The sequence below is a fragment of the Asparagus officinalis genome, chromosome 10 (genome assembly GCF_001876935.1).
Source record: "Asparagus officinalis chromosome 10, Aspof.V1, whole genome shotgun sequence".
Lineage (NCBI taxonomy): Eukaryota > Viridiplantae > Streptophyta > Magnoliopsida > Asparagales > Asparagaceae > Asparagus > Asparagus officinalis.
In genome coordinates this window covers 35,998,368-36,026,303 of record NC_033803.1, presented here as the reverse complement: position 1 = coordinate 36,026,303, position 27,936 = coordinate 35,998,368, and the positions used below count along the sequence as shown (strand labels likewise).

The window sequence follows — 27,936 nt, the reverse complement described above, 5'->3', positions numbered from 1 at the left end:
TTTGTGCTTCGCGATCTACCGCCACGGTCGACCGCCGAACTCATGATTTGATTCCAACGGCTAGTTTCTGATTTGATTCTCTGGGGTCTTTTTGGTCATTTCAAGTTGATTTTTGCTGAGTTCTTGAGTGGGTATAAATACCCCATTGCTCTTCTATTTCAGTAACTAAGAAAACCAAGAGTTTTTGTTTTTACAATAAGTTTTAACAAAGGTTTAAAAGGCGTTTAAAGAGCTGTTAAGCTGATTTTCGTTGATCTACTTCAAGAGAAGTTTTCTACAACAAGAAGTGGCTTTTAATTCCTATTGGGATCATCATCCACTACTCTTCTTGTTTATTGAGAAGTTTTCTAAACTCTTCCTTATATAGCTTACTATTTCACTTTTATTTATTTAGCTATATTTATTGAGTTGTATTATTTTCATTCAATGTTATCACACACACATATTGAGCTTAATTTCTTCATACTATATAGTGTGGATTGTGGGGTGTGATTTAGTGAGTGTGAGCTTCATTAGCGTTCTCATTTGTTGTTGAGAACAAACCATTGTATTTATTCTTTATTTGTGAGTATCACTTGTAATACACTTGTACACCGAGAGAAGTGTGAGGCCAGAGGCGGAGTCGAATCCAATAGGAGTGGCGTCGGTTAACGAACCTAGTGAGAGGTTACATCCGAGCACTTGAGGAGGAGGACACGAGCTAGGTTTCTACAGTTAGTGTGTAAAGTGTGATTGCATAGTGTTTGTTGTGTGAGAGTTTTCGGTAAGCTTGTAAACCGAGTGTGTAGAAGTTCCGGCTTCCAAACCGGATTGTGATAGTGGAGATCTCCTCGAGGTGAGGAGCGGGGACGTAGGTCGTGGTGACCGAACCTCGTAAACATATCGTTTGTTTGTGTTTTGCTTAGCGTACTTTTTATTTGAGCTTATTAATATCTCTCTTGCTCATATCTATCTTATATCATTCTTGCAAGAACAATTTAATCAACATATTTTTAATTGGCTTTTAATCGGTATTAGATTAGCATAAGATCCTAATCACCCCCCTGCCCTCTAGGGTCTAACAATTGGTATCAGAGCTTGGTGCTCTTTGATTTAAGGACTAATCACCTTGAGTTAAAGATCCAAGTTATCATTTTCGTGCTAATCTAGTGTTGATTACTTTCTTTGTTGCATATAAATCATTATGGATATGTATGATGCATCTAGTCTAGGTTATACTATTAATGTTGCCTGAACTATTGAGTTTGCCTTGTAGGTATCTAAAAATACCTATAGGTTCCTGCACGTAGCTCGAGATAAAGAGGAGATGATAAATGTTATTATCCAAGTCAAAGAGGATTATCTGATATCGACAATTACATGAAGTGAGTCAACAAACCGTATAAAACAACAAAATCGTAGAATAATGAAGAAACAATCAGATCGGGAGTTACCTTTCGACCGCAAAGGATGAAGTGTCACTCATGTCTCACTCATCCCATGGGTGTCTCGCCAATGGAAGGTTGTAGATCATTTTGCGTGCTTTCTAACATATCTTGAATCAATTTTTTGGGAGGTCATATGAGAGAGTTAGAGGCAAAACAGCGGAGACAGTCTAATTGTCTCGATCAAGGCCGAGACACTCCAAGTGTCTCGGCCAAGGCGGAGACACTTTGGGTGTCTCCCAGCCTAAAAATGTTGTTTTGAAGCTGTTTCGCCCATTAACCATCTGGATTTTGCTCCAACTGATCTGAAGCTATCCTAGAATGTGGTAAAGTGGTTATAACTGAAGATAAGAGGGAATCGGTAGTTTTTATTCGAAAACAGACTCCCAAAGCCTATAAATACAGCCCTAGGGCCTTCATTTGCAGAGATCTAGAATTCTCGAGTCTTGGCGAAGCCCTGCTAAATTGGAGACTGAAGAGCCACTAATTTCAGAGAGGAGGAGGAGATCTCAGCGAATTCTTCGGCATAAAGAAGGAGAGTTCGACAAATCTGTAGCCCAGTTCTTCCCTTAAAATCACACCATTGCTGTGATCTCTAGAAGAGTGGCTATCTCGCTATTGTCGAGATAATTGCTTTGGTTTATTGACTCCTTAACGAGTCAACAAAATCTACACTTTGATCTGATTCGAGGCGGTCCACGAATAAACCTCGACACTGGCAAAGATCCCACGCAAACAATAGGAGATAAACTGCTGTTGTGTTTGTTTTGATGAGAGTTGTAATTTTTCATTTTCATTGTATAAGAATCTTATAAAAAGACTTTTTTTTATTTTCATTGTAACAACTGAAGTTGTAATGAATATCTCAATGAAGAAACCAACTTTCGACCAAAACAAGCTAGCGACCATGTGGGAGCCAACAGCCTTACTGCCAAGGCTGTCGTGCCGTAGCCGACGATCAAGATCCCCGTGGCTGAAGAGGTCGAATACGAGTTCGACCAACAAAAGTTCGAGGAGTACGTCTCCTCCTCCTCCTCCAGATCCGCCTCTCCTCGCAAGTGTAGGAGGTCTCCTCCTCCTGGGAGATGCGCTGGTCTTTAGATTTGAAGACCGAAGAAGGCAATCTCCTCACTATCGCTATTGCCGTTGCACCTCGTAACGATCCATCAGTGTCCGATGAAGCCAAAGACGCAGATCCATACCTTGCCTCCATTAAGGAGTTGACTGCTAAAGGCACGCTAACTTTATCGAAGAGGGCTCGTCTGAGGCGCCGCCAACGTCTTGCCCGCCAATTTGCTTAAGGCTTTAGAGCAAGTGGATGTGCTCCGCTACCAAGCGGATCTGAAGTCTAGGAGACGCCAAGTAGCCAAACCATCACCACCGCAAGCTTCGGGATTCTTCTCCAAATCACCTACTAACGAATGAATTCGTGTCAAACGAAACCGTTCAACTCTAGAGGAGCGCATTCAGAAGTGTCGCGTACTTCTTGCGCACGCCTAGATCCTTGTGTGAAAAGCACAAGAAATGCAGTAAGAAGAGGCGGTTAAGAAATTGACCAAGTATAAACGAGTTTGGATGCCAAAGGTCAAATCAGTGCCTACGGCAAAAGTAGACGAAGTTACTATTCAGCCTTCGTCAACTTTAGATCCCACTCCCTCTACTCCCGCACATTCAGTGAAGCCTACGGCAGCATGGATCTCTCTAAGTTCAAGATTCCATTAAAGGATCGTCTTGGTCCTCTACCCGAAGATCGAGGCAATATTCCTATTAAGGAATGCTTGGGTCCCCTGAAGGATTCTTGAGCAAACATCCAGACTGGGGTTCATAGACACCCTTAAACAAGCTAATTCCTGTAACCACACACTTGGGGTATGTGTGAAAGACCAGGAGCTCGTTAAGATTGCACACCGGAAAGGTGTGATTCCAAACGTGTAACTCCTATGAACACCTACAATGCGTTACCTATTTAGAAGAAAACACGTCAGACAAACGATATCGTTACACCTGAAAGTTTATGTAAACAACCGATAGGTTTCTCCGGCAATCATGCTGATGAGTTGTACTATCACGCTTGGGGTACAAACAGATTTTGAAAGAGAGAGACCTGGGAGACGGACTTTTATTGTCCGTGCGCCAAACTTATCAGGGCAGTATTATCAATGTGTAGCTACTCCAAGACCTCTCCACAAAGGGTCTCGGTATTCGAGATGATCTATACAGAAACGTCGAAGCCCAAATCAAGGCATTTCCACAAAATAAGATCGGTCGTTCGAGACGATGAACTCCCGGAAGTTACCATTAACATGGTCAATAAGGGAAAGTCTTCTATTGTTTCAAGTGGTTTTAGCCCTGACTTTTCTCCAGGAAAAGAAGAGTCAATTCGGGAATAGCCCAACTAATAACTCCACTCCAGTTAGAAGGTGTCAGACCTAAACAATCCACAGTCACGATTAACATGGCTGATAAGGGAAAGTCGACCCGACCTTCTAGTTCAGACCCCCTCAGGGACTACTAGATGTAGGGACTATCAGAGGATGAATATAGGATTATCCTCGGATGATGAAGAATCAGATGCAAACTATGTAGTTATTTCTGACAATACGGTATCTAGTCCAGAATAATCCCACGAGGCATTTATGATCAACACCGAGCAAATGACTAATATTCTTGAAGATGCTTTGGCTAAGCAGAAGGAGAACTTCAAGTTCAAAAATGGAAATGGCTATGCTATGGATGAAGGAAGAGCATGACCGACGGATCCAAGCTTTGTTAGGTCAAATTGGTTAATCCAGACGTCACAATAATGCCTACCGGACAGGTGGTGATTCAGACATGGACAAACACCTCGATGCAGATAACCCTCCCATTGACCAAAACACTAGGGGTGGTCCTACTAAAAATAATGACGTTGGGGGTGGTTCCACTAAAAATAATAACGTTAGGCGTGGTCCCACCGATGATGATAATGCCGGGGGGTAGCCGCAATATTCCTTCTCGAAATCGACCAAGGAATGATACGAGCGAGGATGAGAAGATGAAGGATCTCGAGGGCAAAATCAATGCCTTGATGTCCATTCAGTAGAGGAAAAAGACCGGCATTCCATGTCCATATCCAAGAGAGTGGGATTCAATCCCGTACCCGGTGAAGTACAACCCAATTAACTTTACGTCGTTTGATGGGAAAGGTTCACCCACTCAGCACCTAATTTATTTCAGGTCCCACCTGGGAGTGATCTTCGAGAATGAGCCCCTGATGATTCAGTCATTCGTGGGCATCCTTCGCGGGACGGCCTTCAATTGGTATCGACGTCTCAAGACAGGGAGCATCAACTGCTGGGACGATATGAAAAACTCGTTCCTCAAGAACTTCTTTGTCAAACTCTTTCGGAATAAGATGATGAATTATCATGATCTGGTCACGGAGGGGTTCATACTCCAGACCTGCCATCAAAATCTCTCCCTCATTGTCCTCAAAGTCATAGGGGTTGCCCCATAAACTACCTGAAAAGAATTAAAACTGCATGTAGAACAGATCGAGTGCTTCCTCAGAAGAAAGAAGCTCGAAAGAGGCCAGTCAATGGTTAACACACCTGAAGCTACTGTCGATGCAAATAAAACATCACAATGGCAACCTCAGAAACAACGAAGGACTTCAGATCCGAGACTCAAAAAAGAGTACTCCTTCCAGGATGAGGAAGTTCCAACTATCTTCATGTACCTTCTAGCAAACAACAAAATCGAGCTACCACCTATTAAACATCAGGAGGGAGCTAAGAGGATTACAGATCCAAACTACTGTGCATACCACAGGAGGGTTCTTCTCCTACAAAGGTTTATTTTTTGGTCTCAAAAATAAAATCCAAGCTTTAATCGACTCTGGCGTCATAACGGCAGAACAAGACAAATGAAAATGGAAAGCACTCCGAAGAGTATACGACTATAAACTGCTTCTCCATTCACTCCGAAGAGTATACGAGTATAAACTGCTTCTTAATCCTCTAATAGGTGCATGAAGATAAATTGTTCCTTGCATACTCCAATAGGTAAACGAGTCTAAACTATTTACTAATTTTAACAGGAAGTTCCTAGAGAATACTACACATGGTATTCTTAAAGATAACCCAAAACCAAAAATAATCAAGAACCTCCCACTGTGACTATTTAATTATTTCCAGGATGATTAACACCATCCCACTGTGATTTCTCAAGCACTGTTTCATTGAGATGAGATTAAATGACTTCATCCGGTTAATCTTCCCTCATGAAACCCCCATGGTATAATTGTGGAGTGTTTGGTCCCTCACTAATCAAATCAAATGACGGTAGGGTCCACTAAAGTTCTTTCTGGTTTGATTCACTCAAATTCCCATTGTGTCTGTGCACTCAACACTTCAATTGTTAGAGACCGGACGTAATACTTGAAATCTCAAACCCCTCGTGTTAAAGTCCTTACAACTTGACACCAGAAACTCTCACTATATTAACACAGTGATTTATACAAATTAGCACTCCCACTGTTATTTCTACCACCCCAATCCCATCTTGGTCAAACTATTAAATAGTTAGGACCACAACCAAAATTCCCTCTGGTTTCCTTTCATGAACGAAAGGTCCACAAATTGAATGATCAAACCTTTAAATAGTTAGGGTCTTTCCGATCCCATCTTGGTCAAACCTTTAAATAGTTAGGACCATAAGCCATAATCTCCTCTCAATTCTTTTCATGAACAAGATGTCCACTTTCAAATCGAGCGATCAAACTTCCTATAGTTAGGATCGTCTCAAACCTCCAACTCGGTCATACCTTCCTATAGTTAGGGCCACAACTAAAATCTCCTCTCGATTCCTTCCATGAATAAGAGGTCTACTTTCAAATCGAGCGATCAAACCTTCATATAGTTAGGATTGTCTCAAACCTTTCATTCGATCAAACATTTAAATAGTTGGGACCAAAACCAGAGTTCCCTTTTAATAAACGAAAGACCTCTACCCCCATCAGGCGATCAAACCTTTAAATAGTTAGGATCATCTCAATCTCCCCTCCGGTCAAACCTTTAAATAGTTAGGGCTAAGGTTGGAATTTTATTTTAATAAACGAGAAATCCTCATTCAGATTTAAAAATCAAACCTTTAAACAGTTAGGGTTATCAAAATCTGTTTGATTCTCAGAGTGGAAATCTCACTTTGAGTTTCTCTTTCAGCAGGCAGGAGATAGAATATAAAATTCTTCCTCTCCACCATCGGGTTCGTCTTTTTGCCCTAAGAGAAGACACAATCTTTTAACTTCAAAATCCATGCATTACACGCATGGAGAATTTTATCCGGAATTTTTAAGAAGGGATAAGTCAGCGTCTAACACGTATTGTCGGATAGTCTATTTCCATAAGAAAGACGAAGTCTACATATTCAATCTCGTAGCACTAAAAGAGTTAACTCTTTTAGCATAACGTTACATGTAGAATGGACTTAAACAATCTTCATGTTAGCCCGACTCAAACGGTAGTCGGTAAAGGCTCATTAAACCCGTTGATGACTGAGGGTTTGTCAAAAATTCTATAAAGGTAAGAGTTATTAACGCAATAGCTTTATTAGTTGGTCTCGTAACTTGAGCATCTAAAAAACTTCAGGATAAGATCCACACCTACAGCCGAAACAACTTTAATAGTTGATCCTATAGCCCGACATTTGGGATCGTCATGCTCCAATACCTTAAGAGCTTAAACTGTGAAGACTCCAGCAAACGTACGAGTATAAACTATATCAACACCGATCAATGCGACACGAATAATGGTCAACGCCGGTCAAAGCATTGTGAATGAAGGTCAACGCGTAGCCCTGGGTCAACGTCGGTCAACGCGTCGCTAATGAATGTTAATGTTGGTCAACGCGTCGTGAATGATGATCAACGTCGGCCAACGTGTTACGAATGAAGGTCAACGCGTAGCCCTAAGTCAACACTGGTCAACGCATTGTGATGGAAGTCAACGCCGGTTAACGCATGGCCTCTGATCAATTTCAAAGTTCAGATATGAATTTCTGATGAAGATAGTCAGTTCAAAGTCAACTCAACAACACGAGCTAAAACTAACTCATCAGTTTCAGTTCGAGACTACGACAACGATTAGATGATAAATGCAGTACCAGAAAATTTTTAGCTATTCGCCAAAATACTGAATAGGCTAAAAATTAAAGAAGTCAAGAACTAAAACTAATTACAGGTCCTTTTACGAATAAAGGTTAGACCTATCACATCCAAAGTATTTCGGCCTCCTCTATAAAAGAAACGAGACCGAAACACTTTGGAGGGGATATCTGTAGGCTTCTAAAAATACCTATAGGTTCCCGCACGTAGCTCGAGATAAAGAGGAGATGATGAACGTCATTATCTGAGTCAAAGAGGATTATCTAACATCAACAATCGCATGAAGTGAGTCGACAAACCGTATGAAACAACGGAACAGCAAAATAACGAAGAAACGATTCGATCGGGAGTTACGTTTCGACCGTAAAGGATGAAGCGTCACTCGTGTCTCACACATTCCATGGGTATCTTGCCAATGGAAGGTTGTAGATCATTTTGCGAGCTTTCTACCGCATCTTGAATCATTTCGTTTGGAGGTCATATGAGAGAGTTAGAGGCAAAACAGCAGAGACAATCTAACTCTCTCGGCCAAGGCCGAGACACTTCGGGTGTCTCCCAGCCTAAAAATGCTGTTTCGAAGCTGTTTCGTCCATTAACCGTCTGGATTCTTTTTCCAACTGATTTGAAGCTATCCGAGAACGTGGTAAAGTTGTTATAACTGAAGATAAGAGGGAATCAACAGTTCTTATCCGAAAACAGACTCCCGAAGCCTATAAATACAGCCCTAGGGCCTTCATTTGCACAGATCTGGAAGTCTCGAGCCTTGGCGAAGCTCTGCTGAATTGGAGACTGAAGTGCCACGAATTTTAGAGAGGAGGAGATCTTAGCGAATTCTGCGGCATAAAGAAAGAGAGTTCGACAGATCTGCAGCCCAGTTCTTCCCTTGAGATCGCACCGTTGATGTGATCTCGAGAAGAGTGGTTATCTCGCTGTTGCCGAGGCAATTGATTTGGTTTCTTAACTCCTTCGTGAGTCAACGAAATCTACACTTTGATCTGATCCGAGGTGGTCCACGGATAAACCCCGGTACCGGTAAAGATCCTACGCAAACACCAGGAGATAAACTGCTGTTGTGTTTGTTTTGACGAGAGTTGTAATTTTCCGTTTTCATTGTGTAAGAGTCTTATAAAAAGGCTAATTTTTTTGTTTTCATTGTAACGACTGAAGTTGTATTGAAAACCTCAATGAAGAAACCAACTTTCGACCAAAACAAGCCTGTTTTCCAGACATAGAATATTTTCAGCTTGTTCCAAAGTTTGGGTCTACACCCCCATAACCAACACTTAAAACATCATGTACCATGTTTTCTGACACAACAGTATCATGAAAGAAACATCCCCTTGGCCTTGAGAGTTCACGCGCTGTTTGGTAAACAATGTAGAGAATTACCATCCTTTCGGTTTAGACTATAAACAATAAGGCAATACAAAAAGACTAAGACACCATGATGTAACTTTGTCAAGCAACCAAATAACAGAGAAGAAGTCAATGGCAGTCTTATGCAAAGTGGAGAGACCTGATTCCCCAGCCGCATACAGATTCCGCCAAATTAACGAAACCGACACGTGCCAATCTATTGCTTTTGTTGCCGGTGCAGCTGATTTATGCAAATTTAGAAATGGAAAAGGAGCAGTTGAGAGTTAGAGTCGTAGTTTTCTCAACCGGCAGTTGAGCCTAAGGGGCTGTTCGTTTGGCCAAAAAAACCTGGAAATCAAAAAATAGGAAACCTATTTCCTATTATAATGGTTTTGAAGTTGTTTGGTTGGCTTAAAAAAGAAGAAAATTATAGAATAGGAGATGAGATGAGATGAGTTGTCACCTTATTATTGGATGATGTGAGTGATTTTTAAAAAAAAACTTGTTTTGAGGTTGTTTGGTTGGTTAAAAAAATAAGGAAATGAATTGGAGGTATATTATTGGATGATGTTTTGAGGTTGTTTGTGTTTGGTTCGTTTTTAAAAATAAGAAAATAGATGAGATGAGATGAGTTGGAGGTATATTATTGGATGATGTGACACGTACTTAAGGAAATTTATTTCTTGTTTTTTTTTGAGGAAATGGATGGAAGGGAATGTTTAATGAGATGAGATGAGTTGTCACAATATTATTGGATGATGTGTGTGATTTTTAAAAATGAGATAAAATGAGATGTGATGAGTTGGATGATGTGACACATTTCTTGTGTTTGGTTTATTTTTAAAGTTAAGAAAGGAGATGAAATGAGATGAGTTGGAGGATAAAAATAATATTTTATTAGATGTTGTGGGTGAGTTTTAGGGATGGAAATAGATAAAAATATTATTTTATTGATTTCCTTGTACCGATTTCCTTTTCTTGGTTTTTAGGAAACCAACCAAACAGCCCCTAAATGATGTTAGTGACTCAATGGTGAGAGTTGGTGCTGACATAGTGTACTTTTTTACATTAATTTTTTGCCATTGAATTGATAAAAGACTCTACAGAAAAACCTACAAAATCTGGTTAGAATCCAAGAGTCCTATTTCAGCAACTACAGAGATTTAAAATTTACAACTAATCAGTGTTAGGAAAATCATTAGAAACCTGCTCACATCTACTTAATGATTTTTCATGCAACTTGGTCAAATCATAGGACCTCTCCTCTGCCTTTAAAAACCCACGCTTGTTCCCACTTGCAATGATCTCAATTAGTAGCGAAGTGCAGAGCTATAAAAGATATGGGATTACATCCGTCTCAACTTGTTAGTATTTTGTTAGGCCTTTTTCTCGCCTATCAAGCTTCACATTGTTCGGCTCATCCAGTTCACAAATACTGGCCTTCTGGGGGCGCAACTCGGTACTATGACTTCAAGGTATTGCTTAATGATCATACATGTGCTTCCAGAAAATTTAAAAATCTATGTTTATCATTGGAAGAGCTTTAAGTTCAAACTCTAAATAGGAAAAAGGGTTATTTGCACATAGACCCCTGTAGTATCGGTGGTCTCCACCTTTTTTTTAGATAGACACCCCTGGTTGAAATTTTGTCTCAAATCTTATACTCCCAATAAGTCTATTTGTCGCAAAACAATTTCTCGTTCTCTGTGGGTAAAGAGTCAAAAGAAATTACTCAGGGTTCTATATGCAAAAATAAAACTAAACAAGTAGTAATTTCAAAACAGCCATTCTCTAGAATGTCCATCGGCAATTAATCCAATATAAAATAGCCTAGTTACCTATCAATCTATATATGCTTAGTCAAGGTAACAATGTCATTCGTATTTCTACATATCATCGGATATTATTATGCACTAACAATGTAATTATGTTCTGCTTTATGCTTAAAAGATACAAAGGACAAAGGTAACCAAGATTTGCAAGACTAGCGAGCTCACCACGGTCAATGGGATGCTTCCGGGGCCCGTGGTCTATGCTAATGACGGCGACCGTGTCATCGTCAAGGTCACCAATGAGACCCCCCAGAACGCCACTATCCACTGGTAAAATGCCATAATTAGACAAACGATATTGTATTACAATGAGACAAACAGCTGTTTCTAGAGATACAGAACTCCTAATAATTGTGAATTCTGCCGTTTATGTGCAGGCATGGAGTGTATCAGAGACTAACATGCTGGGCTGACGGGCCGGTATACGTTACGCAATGCCCGATTCTGGCAGGCCAGACATACACATATGAGTTCACTATCGTCGAGCAGCAAGGCACTCTCTTCTGGCATGCCCACGTGTCATGGCTCCGTGGGACAGTTCACGGTGCCATCGTCATCTACCCCAAGAGAGGAGTTCCCTACCCCTTCCCTCACCCTTATGAAGAGCGGATTCTTGTATTTGGTATCCATCCGCTAATACACATATTTTTGTAGATGTAGGCACTAATAGTATATTAAAACCTGATTGCCGTATGTGATATCATGTATAGGGGAATACTTCTTTACAGATCCCGTGCAAGTTGAGCAAGCTATACTCTTCAATGGTGGAGCTCCTCCGCGTGCCGATGCCTATCTGATAAATGGCCAACCAGGGCCTCGTTACAACTGCTCTGCCACTGGTAGTTTCGAGTGAAATATTCCATGCATGGTTGGCTATCCACTAGATAGTTGGTACATCAAAACCGATTCTTTTTTTAAAATATCTAGTAGATGAATAAGAATTGTGAGTAAGTGAAGTGTGTTTCATTTCTTTTTCATTATAAGAAAGTACTATCTATGGAATTTTAATTCGTACTCGATTTATGATTCATTATTTCGATCTCATTGGCTGCTATTCTTTATTTCCTTTTATTTTATATATAAATATATATATATATATATATATTGGTAATAGTTTCTGTTTTTGGATCATTACAAAACGAGAGAGTTCAAGAATTACTTATATAGATTCTTTGTTTGCTGTGCCAACTATCCAGTAGACAGACATAACTGTGTCATATTCGTTAATTGTGTAGGAAGTTACTGAGACTGACTAAACATTTTCTTCGACCTTGTCTCAGATGTGTACAAAGTCGACGCGATCCCGGGAAAGACCTACCTCCTCCGACTCATAAACGCGGGCCTCAACCAGGAGCTATACTTCCTCTATCGCCAGCCACAAGATAACCATCGTTGGGTCCGATGCTCAGTACACCAAACCCTTGATCCGGGACCACATTATGATCGCTCCGGGACAAACCATCGACGTCCTCGTCCAGGCAGACCAGCCCATCGCTAACTACGAGATGGCCATTGGCCCATACGTCACTGCCCAAAACGTCAGTTTCCAAAACATCTCCGCGGTAGCCCACTTCCAGTACTCTGGCGCCAACCTCAACAAGGCATCAGAGCCGGCCATCCTCCCCGCCTTCAATAACTCGCTCGTCTACGATTCTCACCTCAATGGTCTTCGTAGTCTTAGTGCCGATTATCTCCCATTAGAAATCGACACGAATCTCTTCTTCACCATCGGACTCAATATTGACCCCTGCAACCGCCCAAACCCTAGCCAGACGTGTACAGGAAACAACGGAGGCATATTTAGGGCTTCCATGAATAACATAAGCTTTGTCAACCCGAGTTTATCAATCCTCCAAGCTTACTACTTCAAAGTTCCGGGAGCGTTTAGACCAGATTTTCCGAGCAAACCGCTCAAGTTTTATAACTTTGTGTACGGAGCACCCAACAACATTCCATTCAACACGGCGGCCATGAACTCGACTCGGGTGGTGGAGCTCGAGTATGGGTCGACCGTGCAGCTGGTGATGCAAGACACTGGGACGGTTACTACCGAGAATCATCCCATTCATCTGCATGGATATAGCTTCTATGTAGTCGGGTTTGGTGTAGGGAACTATAATCCGAGCACGGCTATGTTCAACTTGGTCGACCCGCCGTATCTCAACACCATCGGTGTTCCGGTAGGAGGATGGGCGGCGATAAGATTCACTGCCAACAATCCAGGTATACAGATAAACACCTAATAGGTTATTAAACTTTTGGATTGAAATAGTTCAAGATGGAGAGAGGGTTGTATTGAAACTAATTGAAGTGCTAACTAATTGATGTGGATTGATGCAGGAGTGTGGTTCATGCATTGTCACCTTGATAATCATTTGAGTTGGGGAATGTCGATGGCTTTCCTTGTTAAGAATGGGGTGGGGCCCCTAGAGACACTTCCTCCTCCTCCTGCAGATTTGCCCAGGTGCTAGGGTTGTTATTGCAAAGTGTCGCTTAAGAGTTTTTTCATAATTTCAGGGATATGTATCTTATTTTAATTATTAGTTCCTAAGTGGTTATATTTCCTAGTTTTCTTTTGGTTGTCTTCCGTCGTGTAATGCACTCGAAAGCAAGTTATAATAATTATTACATTCTACGTGGTTATATTTCTTTTAGCATACACGAACTTCACATCTATCTCTATCCTTCTGCACTGATCAAAGAAAGTAATTAAACAAAATTTTGTTTACTTAATCCCGGCCACCATGAGACCAATATGAATGGAAGACAGTTTGTCATGAACATCTTACTTTTAACTATATATTTATCTTATTTTCGACTATTGGAGAACGGAAAGTGTTTAGATCTGTGTGAATTATGAACCCCAGTGAGACTTGATAGCGTTATAACAGTAAGAGGACATATAAAAGAAAACGTTGTTTCATTCATCAACTAGCAATGGATGAAAGGCAAGACCTGATTTCTGGTATATATGCATGACTATTTACTTCCACATGTTGTGTAAACCTTGCATCAATGTCTCTGATAATAATTTTAACACTTGAAAATTATTCTAGATTTCAGTCTAGACTATTAATACTTTTCTCAAAAGAAAAGAAAATATAATATCTTACTAATTTAGTAACAATCTGCCGCAGGCCTATTTGGCGCTTATGTCGTCTTTAACACTTATATCAGAGGCACTATATCGTCCGTAGCTATTTGAGACTCTAGAATGCGAATGGCACCAATCGCTCTAACTCTATGCATGCCTTTGTATATAGACACCGGACCTAAGTTTCCTCTAAAGTCTCTTCATTCATTAAATGCGTTCCTTCAGGTATACCTAACCAAATAACAACTCGTGTCACTTCACATAACTAAATTGCAGCGTGTAATTTATGTTCACACTTTGTTCATTCGCCTGGCATGCAGCCAAATGGACTCTCTGATTCTCGAAAATATTGTTTTTTCATGTGATCCTTATTATAGCAGTTCATCTCTCTAATTCTCTTGCAATGTGCTGTTACAACTCCTCTATACAATAAAGAACCAATTGCGTATTCAATTTCTATTTACACTAAAAAGTTTCAATTGTAGTCGGACCTGTACATAGTTTCTTTTTATATCAAAAAAAAAAAAAAAAGAAATGCAGACTTGGCGCTATTAAAGAGAGCAAACTAGATAAATTACTTTTCTAAATCATTTCTGCAAATCTTTATAGTTTCTTTTTATTCTCAAGTGTTCTATCAATAAAAGTTTCCTTTGTGTAGAGTGTTGTGTTCTTCAAATTCCATCAACCTGTACATAGTTTCTTTTTATATCAAAAAAAAAAAAAAAATGCAGACTTGGCGCTATTAAAGAGAGCAAACTAGATAAATTACTTTTCTAAATCATTTCTGCAAATCTTTATTGTAGTCGGACCTGTACATAGTTTCTTTTTATATCAAAAAAAAAAAAAAAGAAATGCAGACTTGGCGCTATTAAAAAATTCCTCACCAACTTAGATTATTCTAGAACAACTTTCTAGAACTTCTTTCTAGTAACATCCTACAAAATAATCTACCATGAAGTTTCTAGAAGATACAAGTGTATGGCTAGTATTTATTCTTCTAGAAACTTCTTAGTAATGTATGGCTAGATTAACTCTTCTACACACTTCCTAGCCCTCTTAAACAACTATAAATAGGGTCGTTGTGCTCTCCATTTAAGCAAGCAAGCAAGCAAGAAGTGAGCTTGAGAGCTTGAGTGTGTAGTGTAGCCTTGTGTGAGTGTCCACCAAAATAAGGAAATTGTGTGAAAGTGAGGTGTCTTTGAGAGATCAATGTTGTGTCTTCAAGTGTGTCTATCAATAAAGTTTCCTTTGTGTAGAGTGTTGTGTGTTCAAATAAGCCATCAAAGTGGTGTGGTTAGCTAGAGCAGAATTCGAGTCTAGCGGCAATCGAAGGGCTCGTGTACGAGATGGCGAACATGATCCAGCCACAGATTCCGAAGCTGATGAAGACAATGCGACAACTGGAGTATCCAGATGAAAGTCTTGCTCGGCTCGAGCACTTGTGGATCTCGTAGAGAATGGCTACACTGAACCGGAGTCACCTGCAGCAGAAGCAACTCTCACCGCACTCAGAAGAGTAAGTTGAAGAGCGTCAGAAAAAGAGACAAAAAAGCTTTGTTCCTAATATTCCAAGGCGTAGATGAATCTGCGTTTGAGAAGCATTTCCAATGCCTGTCCTCTAAAAAGCATGGGAGATTTTACAAAAATCCTATCAAGGTGCGGAAAGAGCAAAAAGGTAGCGCCTCAAGCATTAAGAGTTGAATTTGAAAATTTGAAATGAAAAGCTACAGAATCAATATCGGATTATTTTAGTAGAGTTCAGACAATAACAAATCAAATGAAGAGAAATGGAGAACAGATTAATGATGTAAGAATTATGGAGAAGATACTTAGGACTTTAGACTCTAAATTCAAATATATTTATTCCGGCAATACAAGAGTCTAAAAGATCTTTCCGAAGTATCTATTGCATGAGCTGCAAGGTTCTCTGCAAGCTTATGAACAAATATAAACATTATTCAAATCAAGCGGAGAATCTAGAAACAAGCCTTGGCAGAGTAAGATGACTATCAAGAAGATAGTCGAAGAGGAGCGTGGAGGCTACAGAGGCAGAGGCTCATTTCGAGGTGGCGCAAACTTCCAGCAAGGTCGTAGGAGACAGTACCAAGGAGGCCATGAAAATCAAGATCGAAATAGAGATCGTGAACGATCATTCGATCGAGGACGAGGTCGTGGCAGCACGAGACGAGGACAAGGAAGAAGTTACCATGAGGACAGATCTCAACCACAGTGTTACAAATGTAAGAGATACGGTCATCTCAGCTACGAATGTTGGAGAAATCAAATCAAGTGCAGAAAGAAGTAACTTTGTAGAAAGAGCAGAGGCAGGACACTTCAACAGTCCTGCTGATATACAGGAGAGCGAAAGCAAGAATAAAGATATCTGGTATCTAGATTCAAGGTGCCAGTAAGCACATGTACGGCATCAAGGAGTTCTTTACCGAGCTGAACGAGATGGTACAAGGAGAATGTCACTTTTGGAGATCAGTCAAAGATTCCAGTAAAGCAAGGGAAATATAATGATCCAGACAAAGACGGGCAGAAACAGGTACATCTCTGATGTCTACTATGTTTCCAGCATTACGAAATAATATTTTGAGCCTAGGCCAGCTCCTTGAAAGAGGCTATGATATACATCTAAAAGACCTTGCCCTCACCTATTAAAAATAAAAATGAAAGTTATTGTAAAGGTGAACATGTCTAGAAATAGACTGTTTACCGTTAAAACATGTCATGCTGACCCTGTCAAGTGCTTGAAGTCAATCATAAAAGACGAGACTTGGCTCTGGCATCTACGATTCAGGCATCTCGCTTTCAGTGGCCTGAATCTTCTATGGAAGGAGAAAATGGTAAAAGGATTGCCGCAAATCAAACCATCCGAACCAAGCTATGTGAAGGTTGTATGAAGGGCAAACAACATAGAAGAAGTTTCGAAGTTTGGAATCAAGAAGAGCAGACAGATTGTCTACAATTGGTCACCACAGATATGCAGACCATTTGAATCATCTGCTCTTGGAGGAAACAGTATTTTCTACATTTATTGATGCATATAGCAGACAAAACTTGGGGTTTAATTTCCTGAAGCGAGAAATCGCGAAGCTCATGGAGAAATTCAAAAAAGAATTCAAGGAGATGGTAGAAAAGCAAAAGTGGGTACCACATCAAGTGCTCCGATCAGATGGAGTGGAGATAACTTCGAAGGCACAACAAATTCAAATAACAAGCATACGGGAATATTCATCAACTCACGCCCCTACACACCACAGCATAATGGCCATAGCCACAGCGAAAGAATCTACATTCTTAGTATGGTCAGAAGCAATCTTGAAGAGCAAGTACCTGCCAATAAGACTTCACTGGGCTGAAGCCGTGGACGTCCAGTTTACCTCCATCAACAGATGTCCGACAAAGAGCGTGCAAGTTCCAGGCACACCATTGGAGATGGTGGGCCACATCAAGCAGTGTCAACCACCTGAAGTGTCTTGGGTGTATGCATATGCACAACATCCCGGACAGAAAAGAAAGAATTGGACGATCGCAGGAGAAGTGCATATTCGCTGGTACCGAGCAGGAGGACAAAAGCATACAAGCTCTACAATCCAGTACAAGAAGATGATCATTCAAGAGACGTGAGGAGTTCGATGAGAAGATTATTAAATGGCCGAGCGAAGCATAAAAATATTAAAGGTATGTTCTTATGAAGATAAGAATGATGATGACTTGCCAGGAGGTTAAGGACCGAACAAAGCTCACTAATAGTCCAAGCTCCATCAACGCCAACATCAACGCCGACACTCATCCAGCTTCAAGTGAGCAAGTCTTGCAAGGGGAGCAACAAGGAGTGATTGAGAAGCCTAAGACTATCTGTTTACTGACGATACAGAGCCTGTCGAATGATGCGATACTACACACTATTCTGCTTTTGCCAGAATGTGATCCGTGTCAGTATGAAGAAGCGCTCAGAAGATAAGTGAGAAAAGCCATGGATGACGAGATCAGCAACCAAAGAAATGACCACATGGAGATCACTACCTTACCTGAAGCCATAAACCAATCGGATAAGGGGTGGTACAAGACAAAAGACAAATCAAATGCGGAATCAGAAGTACCAAGGCAGGCTTTGCCAAAAGGCTATAGGTCAGCGAGAAGGAGTTGAGCTATGGGGAAGAAGTGTTCGCACCAGCGCGCAGGATCGACACCATCCGACTCATTATCGATTGGCAGTCACAGAACCGTGGAAGAGTTTCTACCAGATGACGGGAAGTCTGCATTCCTGAACGCTACTTAGAGAGGTCTACATCAAGCAACCACCAGGGCTACGAGTGAAGAATCAAGAACAAAGTCTACAAGCTGAAGAAGGCATTGTAGGACTGAAGCAAAGCGCCAGAGCCACTGGAATGCCAGAATCAGGCATACTCCAGAAAAGAACGGATTCATCGGAGCCCGTATGAGCACTCTCTCTTATACCAAGAATAAGATGAGACATCCATGATCGTATGTCTCTACGTGATCACATGATCGTCACCGCAAGCAATCCGAAAATGTTCGAGGCAGTTCACAAAGAATATGCATCAAGGATTCGCAGATGACTGGACAGTGGAGAATGTCATACTTTCTTGAGTTAGAAAGTGTCGCAATCAGAGAAAGGAATCTTCATCTCTCAGAAGAATATGGCAAAGGATATCCTTCAGAAGTCAACACATGAGCAACTGCAATCAGTCGCAATCCTGCAGAAAGTCGGAGTGATGAAGCTGAGGCGAGAACACCAGAAGCTATTATTGATCCACTCTATAAAGAGTTAGTCGGAGCTTCGGCTACCTAACCAATCACCAGGCCGACATAGACAATGTTCGCGGTAGACTGTGTGAGAGTATACGGAGGACGCCAAGCACCAGGAGCATTTCAAAGCACCAAAGAGAATTCTTAGGTATGTCCGAAAGTATTATCAAGGATTATTTCTATTACCAGTGTGCAGATCGATTCAAGATTAGTTCGCCGACACCGACCGATTATGGATGGAGATTTAGAGATGAAAGAAAGGCCACATTCTGCTACATGTTCAAGTATCGGATCAGCAACATTCTCATGTCACAAAGAAGCAGTCTGCGTCGCTCTATCAAGTGCGAAGCAGTAAGAATACATAGCGCATCGACATTGCGTTGTCAAGCAATATGGCAGAGTCTGATGAAGAATTGCAACACCAAACAATAAGCCACGACAGAGATGTTCTCATCGACAACAAGTCAGTATGCACTTGCTCATTATTTATTCTAATGGACGAAGCAAACACATAGAGACAAATATCATTTCATCCGACATCAAGTTAAAAGAAGACGTGTGACCGTCATATTGCAAGTCTGAAGACCACATCTTTTTGCTGAACTCACAACCACTAAAGACAGAGACAGTTTTGACTTAAAGAATGAAGGCTTGACTTGGAAGAAATGAAAGTTGTGATGAGGGGAGTATTAGAATTCCTCCACCAATTGTCAGATTATTCTAGAACAACTTCTAGAACTTCTTTCTAGTAAACATCTACAAAATATCTACCATAAGTTTCTATGAAGAATACAAGTGTATGCGCTAGTATTTATTCTTCTAGAACTTCTTAGTATTATGGCTGGATTAAGCTCGTTCTACACACTTCCTAGCCCTCTTAAACATACTAAAATAGGGTCTTGTGCTCTCATTAAGCAAGCAAGCAACAGAAGTGGGCTTGACGAGCTGATGTAGTAGTGAGCCTTGTATGAGTGTCCACCAAAATAATGAGGAATTGTGTGTGAAAGTGAGGTGTTCCGTAAGAACAAGGTGTATTCTCAAGTGTTCTATCATAAAAGTTTCCTTTTGTAGGGTGTGTTCTTCAAATCATCAACCTGTACATGTTCTTTCTATATCAAAAAAAAAAAAAAAATGCCAGACTTGGCGCTATTAAAGAGAGCAAACTAGATAAATTACTTTTCTAAATCATTTCTGCAAATCTTTCTAAATTTTTTCCTTATTAGACAGTGGTCAACTTTCACTGACTTCCTACAAAATTAGTTACTTAGAGATCAATCTCGAAAGTGTAAATTGAAAAGTAGGGGTCGACGCTAAGCAAATTAACAAAAAAAGAAGAGTCAATTGAGACAAGAATAGTTGGATAAACTAGGTAAGAAAATGCATGGCTTTTTTTTCTTTTCTTAACAGACAGTTGAATCGGCTGAAAGCAACCGAGACCAATTAGGTACGTAGCTGGAGCTTTTATTAAATCTTAATTGACAACTTTTGACGAAATCTCCTTCTATTAAGACTAAAATCAAGTCTCTGGCATTAAAAGTGAAGAAATACACTGGAACTTGGTGTACAAGTAAACATAGAAAATCAAAATAAAAGGTCATTCTCAATTTGATATTCATGTAATATTAATGTGAGTTTGGTTGACTCATTTCACCTAGTAACCATCGATCAGTGACGCGTGTTAGATTGGTTATAGGTTTGAACATGACTACACTTTATTTTTCCATTTTTCCTGTCTTCAAGGACCAATGTTTCCACGTTGAGTCGTTGGCAAAGAATATGTAATATGAAACAGTAAGGATCATTTTCAAATAGAGATAGATTTCAATTAATGTCAAATAAGATAATGACGTGATACAATTATTGTGAAGCTAAATACCCATATTGGTATTTTAATTCCACCCCATTTACCAAAAATGTATTTTAATTAGGCAAACATGCTTTAAGGCATTTTAATTGATTCAACTTACCAACAAGGTCCTTTTTCTCGTCGGCGACCATTTTTCGCCGAGAGCTCGTTACGTGCGTGGCACATGATGACTTAAACTGTTTTTTAGTTGTTGATGTGGCACGAATTTTCTGACGTGGCAGTGTTTAAAGGCGGGAATTAACCCTCTAAAAATCCCAATTCACCCAAAATAGGACAGATTCATGCCACATCAGCAGCTAAAAAACAGTTTAAGTCATCAAGTGTCACGCAAGTGACGAGCTCTCGCCGGAAAACTGGTCGCCAACGAGAAAAATGATCTTGTTAGTAAGTTGAATCAATTAAAATGACTTAAAGCAGGTTTGCCTAATTAAAATACCTTCTTGGTAAATGGGGTGAAATTAAAATACCAATATGGGTATTTAGCCATTATTGTGACGACGATAGAGGGGATCTGGGGTAGTTAATCCATCTTATAAAGTTGAAAATACCCTGAAATTTAAGTTATTTGCCATGGATTAACAGGGAACTGATTTTGTGCCCACTCCTTTCGATTTTTTTCGCACAAGGAGAACTCACTCATTCCACAAATTTTTATTACTTGTTAAACGTAATAAATACAGTCCGGGAGTTAGTGACCTACTACTTACCAAATGACAATTAACAAATTACAAGATCAAAGTTTTTCTTCAACAGTTACTATATATAGGATATGAGAGGAAACAATATATACAAACTTGGAAGAGTCAGGAGAATGCGGCAATGTAACAAGATCACAGTTTCAAAGCCTACGATGACTAATATGATACAGTGAACACGAATTTTCTTCCCCAGTTGAAAAAGAAAGCATAAGAGGACAGATCTAATATATACTTAAGAAAAAAATTGGTATTGAATCTCACCATTGAAGTTAACAATTTTGTAAACGATAGTTATTCATTACACTTATGTTAACCCAACAACTTTTTCGTGGACAAAAATTTTCCAAAGCGTATAATTTTTTGCTTTGCGAAAAACTTCCAAGCACAAGCTTCTAGACTTGTATAATCTAGAATGAAGGAGGTAATGTGACCAATGTCGATGTAAACAAAATAAATTCTTAAATAAATAAGATTATCTCATAAAATGATTTTTAGTGGTAGTTATCTCATAACATTCGGGAAAGGGAGAAGGAAAAAAACTATTATTTTAAAGGAAAAAGAACATGTAATCGTGTTAGACTGACCTCTCGAGCAGACATGATACTAAAATCCCCTCCAAATTGTTTCTCGATCTTAATCTTGTATGAGGTCAAAGACATGATTGAATGCAGCGCTGATAACACTGGATCGCCAACTCTTCGGCAATTCTGCAAATGACAACAAGAGAAAAGCTGAAGAACATTATCAACGCTGCACTCAATTATGCTGATCCAAACCAAAGTAGTACATAGACTGTACTGCATCATAGATACATAGCTTTGAATGTACTGCACTTATTGGATTCAATTTGAGATGCGCAAATCCCTCACTACATCACTTTGTTGGAGGTTGAGTTGGTACTTTGTACTGCAAGCAGTTAGCAGTACTAAGGTCTCAAACTGATCCCCCGGTTGTACTATGATGACAGCTCACTAGAAACAAGCAGCCATGATAAATTTCCAATAAAACTGTAACACTGTACTGTGTACATCAATCTGAAAGAGCACGTTGAGAAAATTCACCGGTTGTAGTCACCAAGGGTACTTTTGCACTTGTTCTTCAAGATCTTGTTATTTCTCTCACTTCAACACTATATAGTGTTTGGATTTAGAGAAATAACAGGATCTTCAAGGACAAGTGCAAAAGTATTGATCAGTTGTTCACAGAAATAAAGATCAACATGCTGTACATAGTTCTTAATAGTGCAAATTTGGTTGATGGGAGAGAGTGGTACTGTCATTGTAATTGTATATAGTAGCCTTTTAAGTTGTAATTTCAGGTTATGAGTATCTTGATGTACACTCATTTCATATTTTAGTGAATGAATAAAGATTTTTTATTGACAAGAAAAGGGTTAATCTTTAACATGATGAGCAGCACAACGCATATATCAAATAAATTATTGAGACAACATAAACATCATGTGGAGAATAAAAGGATAGATCATCTGCATGATACAGGCGAATTAAATAAAACACTTGTATAGAAAACCTTTTGAAGGGCCAAAGATCACTCCAAAGTGATTGGCGAGTTTGATGATGTAGAGCTGGATTCAAAAGCTATAATTTGAAAATACAATAGATTCAAAAGCTATAATTTGATAATACAATAGATAATTGAATGTAATTATACCAAAAAAAATATTTTATATTTTATATTTTTTTGAACTTTTTAATTATATTTTTTGTTTAAATATTTTCAGTTATGGCTACCTGATTTTTAAAACTTAAAAGTTAAAATAGTATCTGAGTAAATTGAGGTTTGATTACGAACTCGATTCAAAACCTATAGTTTGAAAATAGAATAAATAGAGTAACTGAATATTATTATACAAAAAAAAAATTAAGATTTGGGTATCAAGGTGTCCAAATGAAGTATCAAGGTCAAAGTTAAAATAAAGACAAATTTTTGGGGTGTTAAAGTGTAGCTATTTATTTTTATACTCATCTGTTACATTTATTATTTTCACAAAGTATATAAAATATATTATTAGTAGAATTAATAATTGTAGTGTAAATATTTTAATAGCATTAGTACAATAGTGATCTGTTAACTTTGAGAGGAAATTCAAACTAAATAAATATTTATTATTTAGAAAATCACATAAATATACTAAAGAACCATTTTTACTGCTGAATAACAAACTTGATTTCATACTATAAAAAATTGTTGAATAATGCTAATAAGAGATTATTTTTACAAATTTTCCTATTTGGTTTTATGAAATTATAGCATATTTGCATGTTACTTCATTTTAAAAACTTTTTTAATTTTTAAAATGGAGGAGGAAATGTAAATTTGGTATATTAATATAACTAATAACTAATTAGATAGTGTCACGCCCTCAAAATGCACACCTTATTTTGAGATGTATGACAACGGCAACACGTGCACAAAGCACATGCTAAGCCTGAAGTGCACTTCCATATTACAATAAACTTAATGTAAAACCCCGAAAAATTGAATATAGTGTGATAAATAATTATAAATATGTTATATGGTGAAAATAATGTATTTTGATGTTTGAGTATGATAGGAATTGATTTGAGATCAATTTAATGTATATTTATGAATATATGAGTGTAAATACACAAAACATGCACAAAGGCTAAGAGTGAAAATCTGAGAATTTTGACTAGTTGAGAATTTCTATGTTTTACACACTGATTCAGTTAGAATTTGGAAAATTGTATAATAACAAAGTTGTAGCTCTCTTCAATAGCTTTCTAACGAATCTTAGATCACCTCATTCCAAGATTGGATGAAAAAGTTACAACCTTTATACCAAACCCCAGTCTGAGCATGACCCAGAACCCTGCGCAATCGACCGCCATGGTCGCGGTCGACCGCTGGGCGAACCTGGTTCTGTCAGTTTTGTTTCAGGTCGGGTTTTGTTTATACAGAACCCAGTTGTTACCCTAGGTATATATACTCGTTTTGAAGCTCTCAGAACCCTCTTTTGAACCCTAATAGTCTCAGCCCCTTCCTCTCTCTTTTTCAAACCCTAAAACCCCTTTCTTTGGTGATTCTTAGAGGATTTTGGAGGAGTCGACGCGAGATCCATCGGTGTTCAGCGAAGGAGGATCGTTCTCACTTGTTTTTTGGAGTTCATCTACACCCCTCAGGCGAGTAACATCTCGCCCAATCCCTCACCCATGTTTTTACGATCTTTTCTAACGATTTAAATGAGTTTTCTTGAGCCTAAATCACTATTTTGCGTAGATAGATAGATCTTTATCTTTTCTAACGATTTAAATGAGTTTTCTTGAGCCTAAATCACTATTTTGCGTAGATAGATAGATCTTTATGATATGAGATGTGAAAATCAAGTATTTCAGTTTTCAAATGCTCACCAATGATTTTAGTTAAAGAGATCTAAATCTGAAAACGTTTTATTAAGAGTTAAATTTTTGATCTTTACTGTTTTATAAAGTTTAAAACACAGGTATACATGTTCACAATTTTTAGTGATGATTTTTACATGCTAAATGTTTTTGTATGATGATTCATATGTGTTAGAATATATGATATATCGTTTGGAAGCAGGGATGGGTTGTTTGGATCAATTTTGAAATAGAGAAAAACCTGAATTTTGGCATCTGCCAGTCTCGCGATCGACCGCAGCGATATGCGCGGTTGACCATCGAGTGTTCTATCGAGCAGAACGTCTCTGCTCATTTTGCGATCGACCAGAGTGGCCTCTGCGATCGACCGCGATACTATTTGTGCAGGAATTTGTCTTGTTGTGTATATTGTGTGTACGAATAGTTTACCTTGATTTTTCTAGCATGAAATTTACAGTATGGAACATTTGTCTATATATTTGAGTGACATTAGGATATCAGTTTAGACCCGCACATCAAAACACGTGCGAGTTTGGGATATGTATATCTTTCCACATATACCTTTGACAATTAACCCTCTTTGCTCATAGTCCATGTGTTGGGCATACATTGCGATTAATCCATGTGTTGGATACTTATCATTACGGTCCATGTGTTGGACATGCATTTTATTCAGTCCATGTGTTGTGTTGGATACTTATCATTACGGTCCATGTGTTGGACATGCATTTTATTCAGTCCATGTGTTGGACATGCATTACCTTTAGTCCATGTGTATGCATTTTATTCAGTCCATGTGTTGGACATGCATTACCTTTAGTCCATGTGTTGGACATTTGCTAAACTATGAGCATGATACATAATTGAGGTTGGAGTACGACTTATTTATTAAGTTTGGACATGATAGCTACCTGGGCTGGACATGACACTTATTGCGGCTTTGACATGGTTACATTTATCGATAGAGATGAGTTGTTTTCTTTTCTTTATGGTTTCTTGTATTAGACCTCAGGTTTAGTATTTAGGGATTTACAATTTGAGATTCAAGGTATATACATGAGGGTTTCCTTGTTTGGATTATTTCACTCAACGTACCTATGCTCGTGTTGTAATTTCCTAAGTACCAAAACCCATTATTGCTAGGATAAATGATTCTATATTTTTATGTATTAACTGTATTTTTTTCATATACAACGAGCCCTCTCCCTTGGGGTTGGTTGTGATGTTGCTCGCTAGTGCTTTGACACTCGTTGTCCCTCCCCCTTTTAGGTGACGAGCCAAGTGCCCGGAGAGTCACAGGTTGATGGTGATGCACTTTAGCTTCAGCTGTCTATTTAGTTATATTTTATTTATGGAGCTCCACTGTAGACTTTGTTTAGACATTTGAGGACTTTATTCTAGATGTTGTAAAGGTTGTGTGCATTATTTCCTTTACTCAGACTTGTTGTATTTGAGACTTGTTAAGAACTCCAATTTATTCATTTCAGACATTAACCTTGTATTTCTGTATGTTGGATGATGAAATATTATTTTGATCTCTATCATTTCATCAGTTATCTCTTGTATTATCTTTTAATTGCTTTTGTACCTACACCTGTTATTGACTCTACTAGAGTGATAGAATTGTGATGGTGAAACATGTTAGTACACAGTGTGGTGCATGGTAGGTTTGACATTCTTGGTTTCACCTTGGACTGCATCCTTGTGTGAACCCAGGGGCGTCACAGTTGGTATCAGAGCTCTAGTTCCAGTATCTTTAGGATCATCATGTGTCGAATCGTGGAGCTAGGATAGAGTTTCTTAGGATTCATGCATAGAGTCCGTAAGGATTTCCTAGTATGAGTGAGGACGATATCTGCGTATATCTCAAAATTCGAGAATATTTTTTTTATGATAACTATTTTATGTTGATTGAAGGTATTTGCGTGAATACTATGTGTTATGAATTTGTATTGTGATACGTTATATATATATATATATATATATAAAACTCGTACCTGGAGAGCTGAGCATACAGAGCCGAGCCGCAGCAGGCTCCACATTATTTGATCGACTTTATGGCACCGTTAGCAACAAGATCTTACAACACTCGAGGAGCAAGAAGTGTATCCGTTTTTGTTAGCAATACCACTTTCAGGAGTTCCATCACCGGTTGTACCCGTCGTGAAAGTAAAGAGGCAATACCAATGAGGGCACCACCACCACAATCAGCTGTTTATAGAGCCACAGAGCAGAAGGTCTAGCTCTGAAAGAATAAGAAAGATATCAGACAATGAGAGCACCAGAGTTTCAAGGCGCACCAACTTCATTTGCAACCTAAAAGGGAAGGAGTATGTGAATATTCCTTCAACGTCAACTTAGTACCAAGCAGAAGTTAGAGGTATTCAGCACTGAGGACATCGCTGGAGGATAGAAACAACATCCAGATTTTTGACGGGATAGCAATTATCACCTATTTGGGAGAATTTTAGTCACTACTTCAACAAGCAGTTAGAGCTAGTCTAAGTGAAGCAGGGAGATATACCCGTAGTGAAGGAAGAAATCAAAATCAGAATAGTGAAAATGACAATGGTAAGAGAACTGTTGCGAAAACTAGAGAATTCTAGCAGCGGGAGAATGATTTTAACCGAGCAACAAGGACAATATAAGAAAGGAGCATAATATGATTCGAGAGCGCCAAAGTAGTGCAGAATTTGGAGTACATGTTACAATCACAACAAGATCGAACAAAGAGCGAAAGAATTATTGCAGTACACTAGCAGTGAACCAGCAAGATAGAGGTCATGGACGACAGTCTCAGAGTCGTAATTTCAGCCAGCAGTGGGGAAATAGAGGCACTACTTATTAATCCGAGGATTAAGGGTCAGCAGGCCGTATTTGCATTATCCAGGAGATTTGCATTATCTAGCAGAGTCTATTCAGTAGTACCGCATGATCAGGGTTCAAGCGGAGCTTTATTCTTGATTTTCTTTTCAGCACGGATCTAATTTGATTTAGAAAATTCGCTTATCTTTCATACCTCCTTTGGTAGGCTTCAGCTTGTAGCATATTCTTTAGATATTCCGTTGTCAGTATCTACTCCTCTAGGGAGGTGTCCACTCTATCTATAGGAAATATGTCATCAGACTAGACGAGTCAGAGTTTGTTGTCGATTTGATAGCGTTGAATATGTCCGGGTTCGATGTTATCCTTGGTATGGTTTGGTTATCCTCCTACCAGACTAGTATTGACTGCTTTGCGAAGACAGTTAATTTACGAGCGTCCGATGGGTCCGAGATGATTGTAGCAACCTCTCAGGGCAACCGTTTTGCGGAGTCGTTTCTAGCATATATCGAGGAGGTGCTGCGACGGGATCTGAGTA

General features: G+C 39.1%; 1 protein-coding gene across 1 annotated transcript; it reads left to right on the top strand.

The window, feature by feature from the left end:
* LOC109825789 (laccase-6-like) lies at positions 10,240-13,418 on the top strand. Its single transcript, XM_020392682.1, is given in 7 exon segments — positions 10,240-10,397; positions 10,873-11,024; positions 11,132-11,376; positions 11,465-11,593; positions 12,035-12,117; positions 12,119-12,977; positions 13,095-13,418. Coding segments are annotated over 7 exon segments (1,734 nt in total). The 5' UTR covers positions 10,240-10,262; the 3' UTR covers positions 13,226-13,418.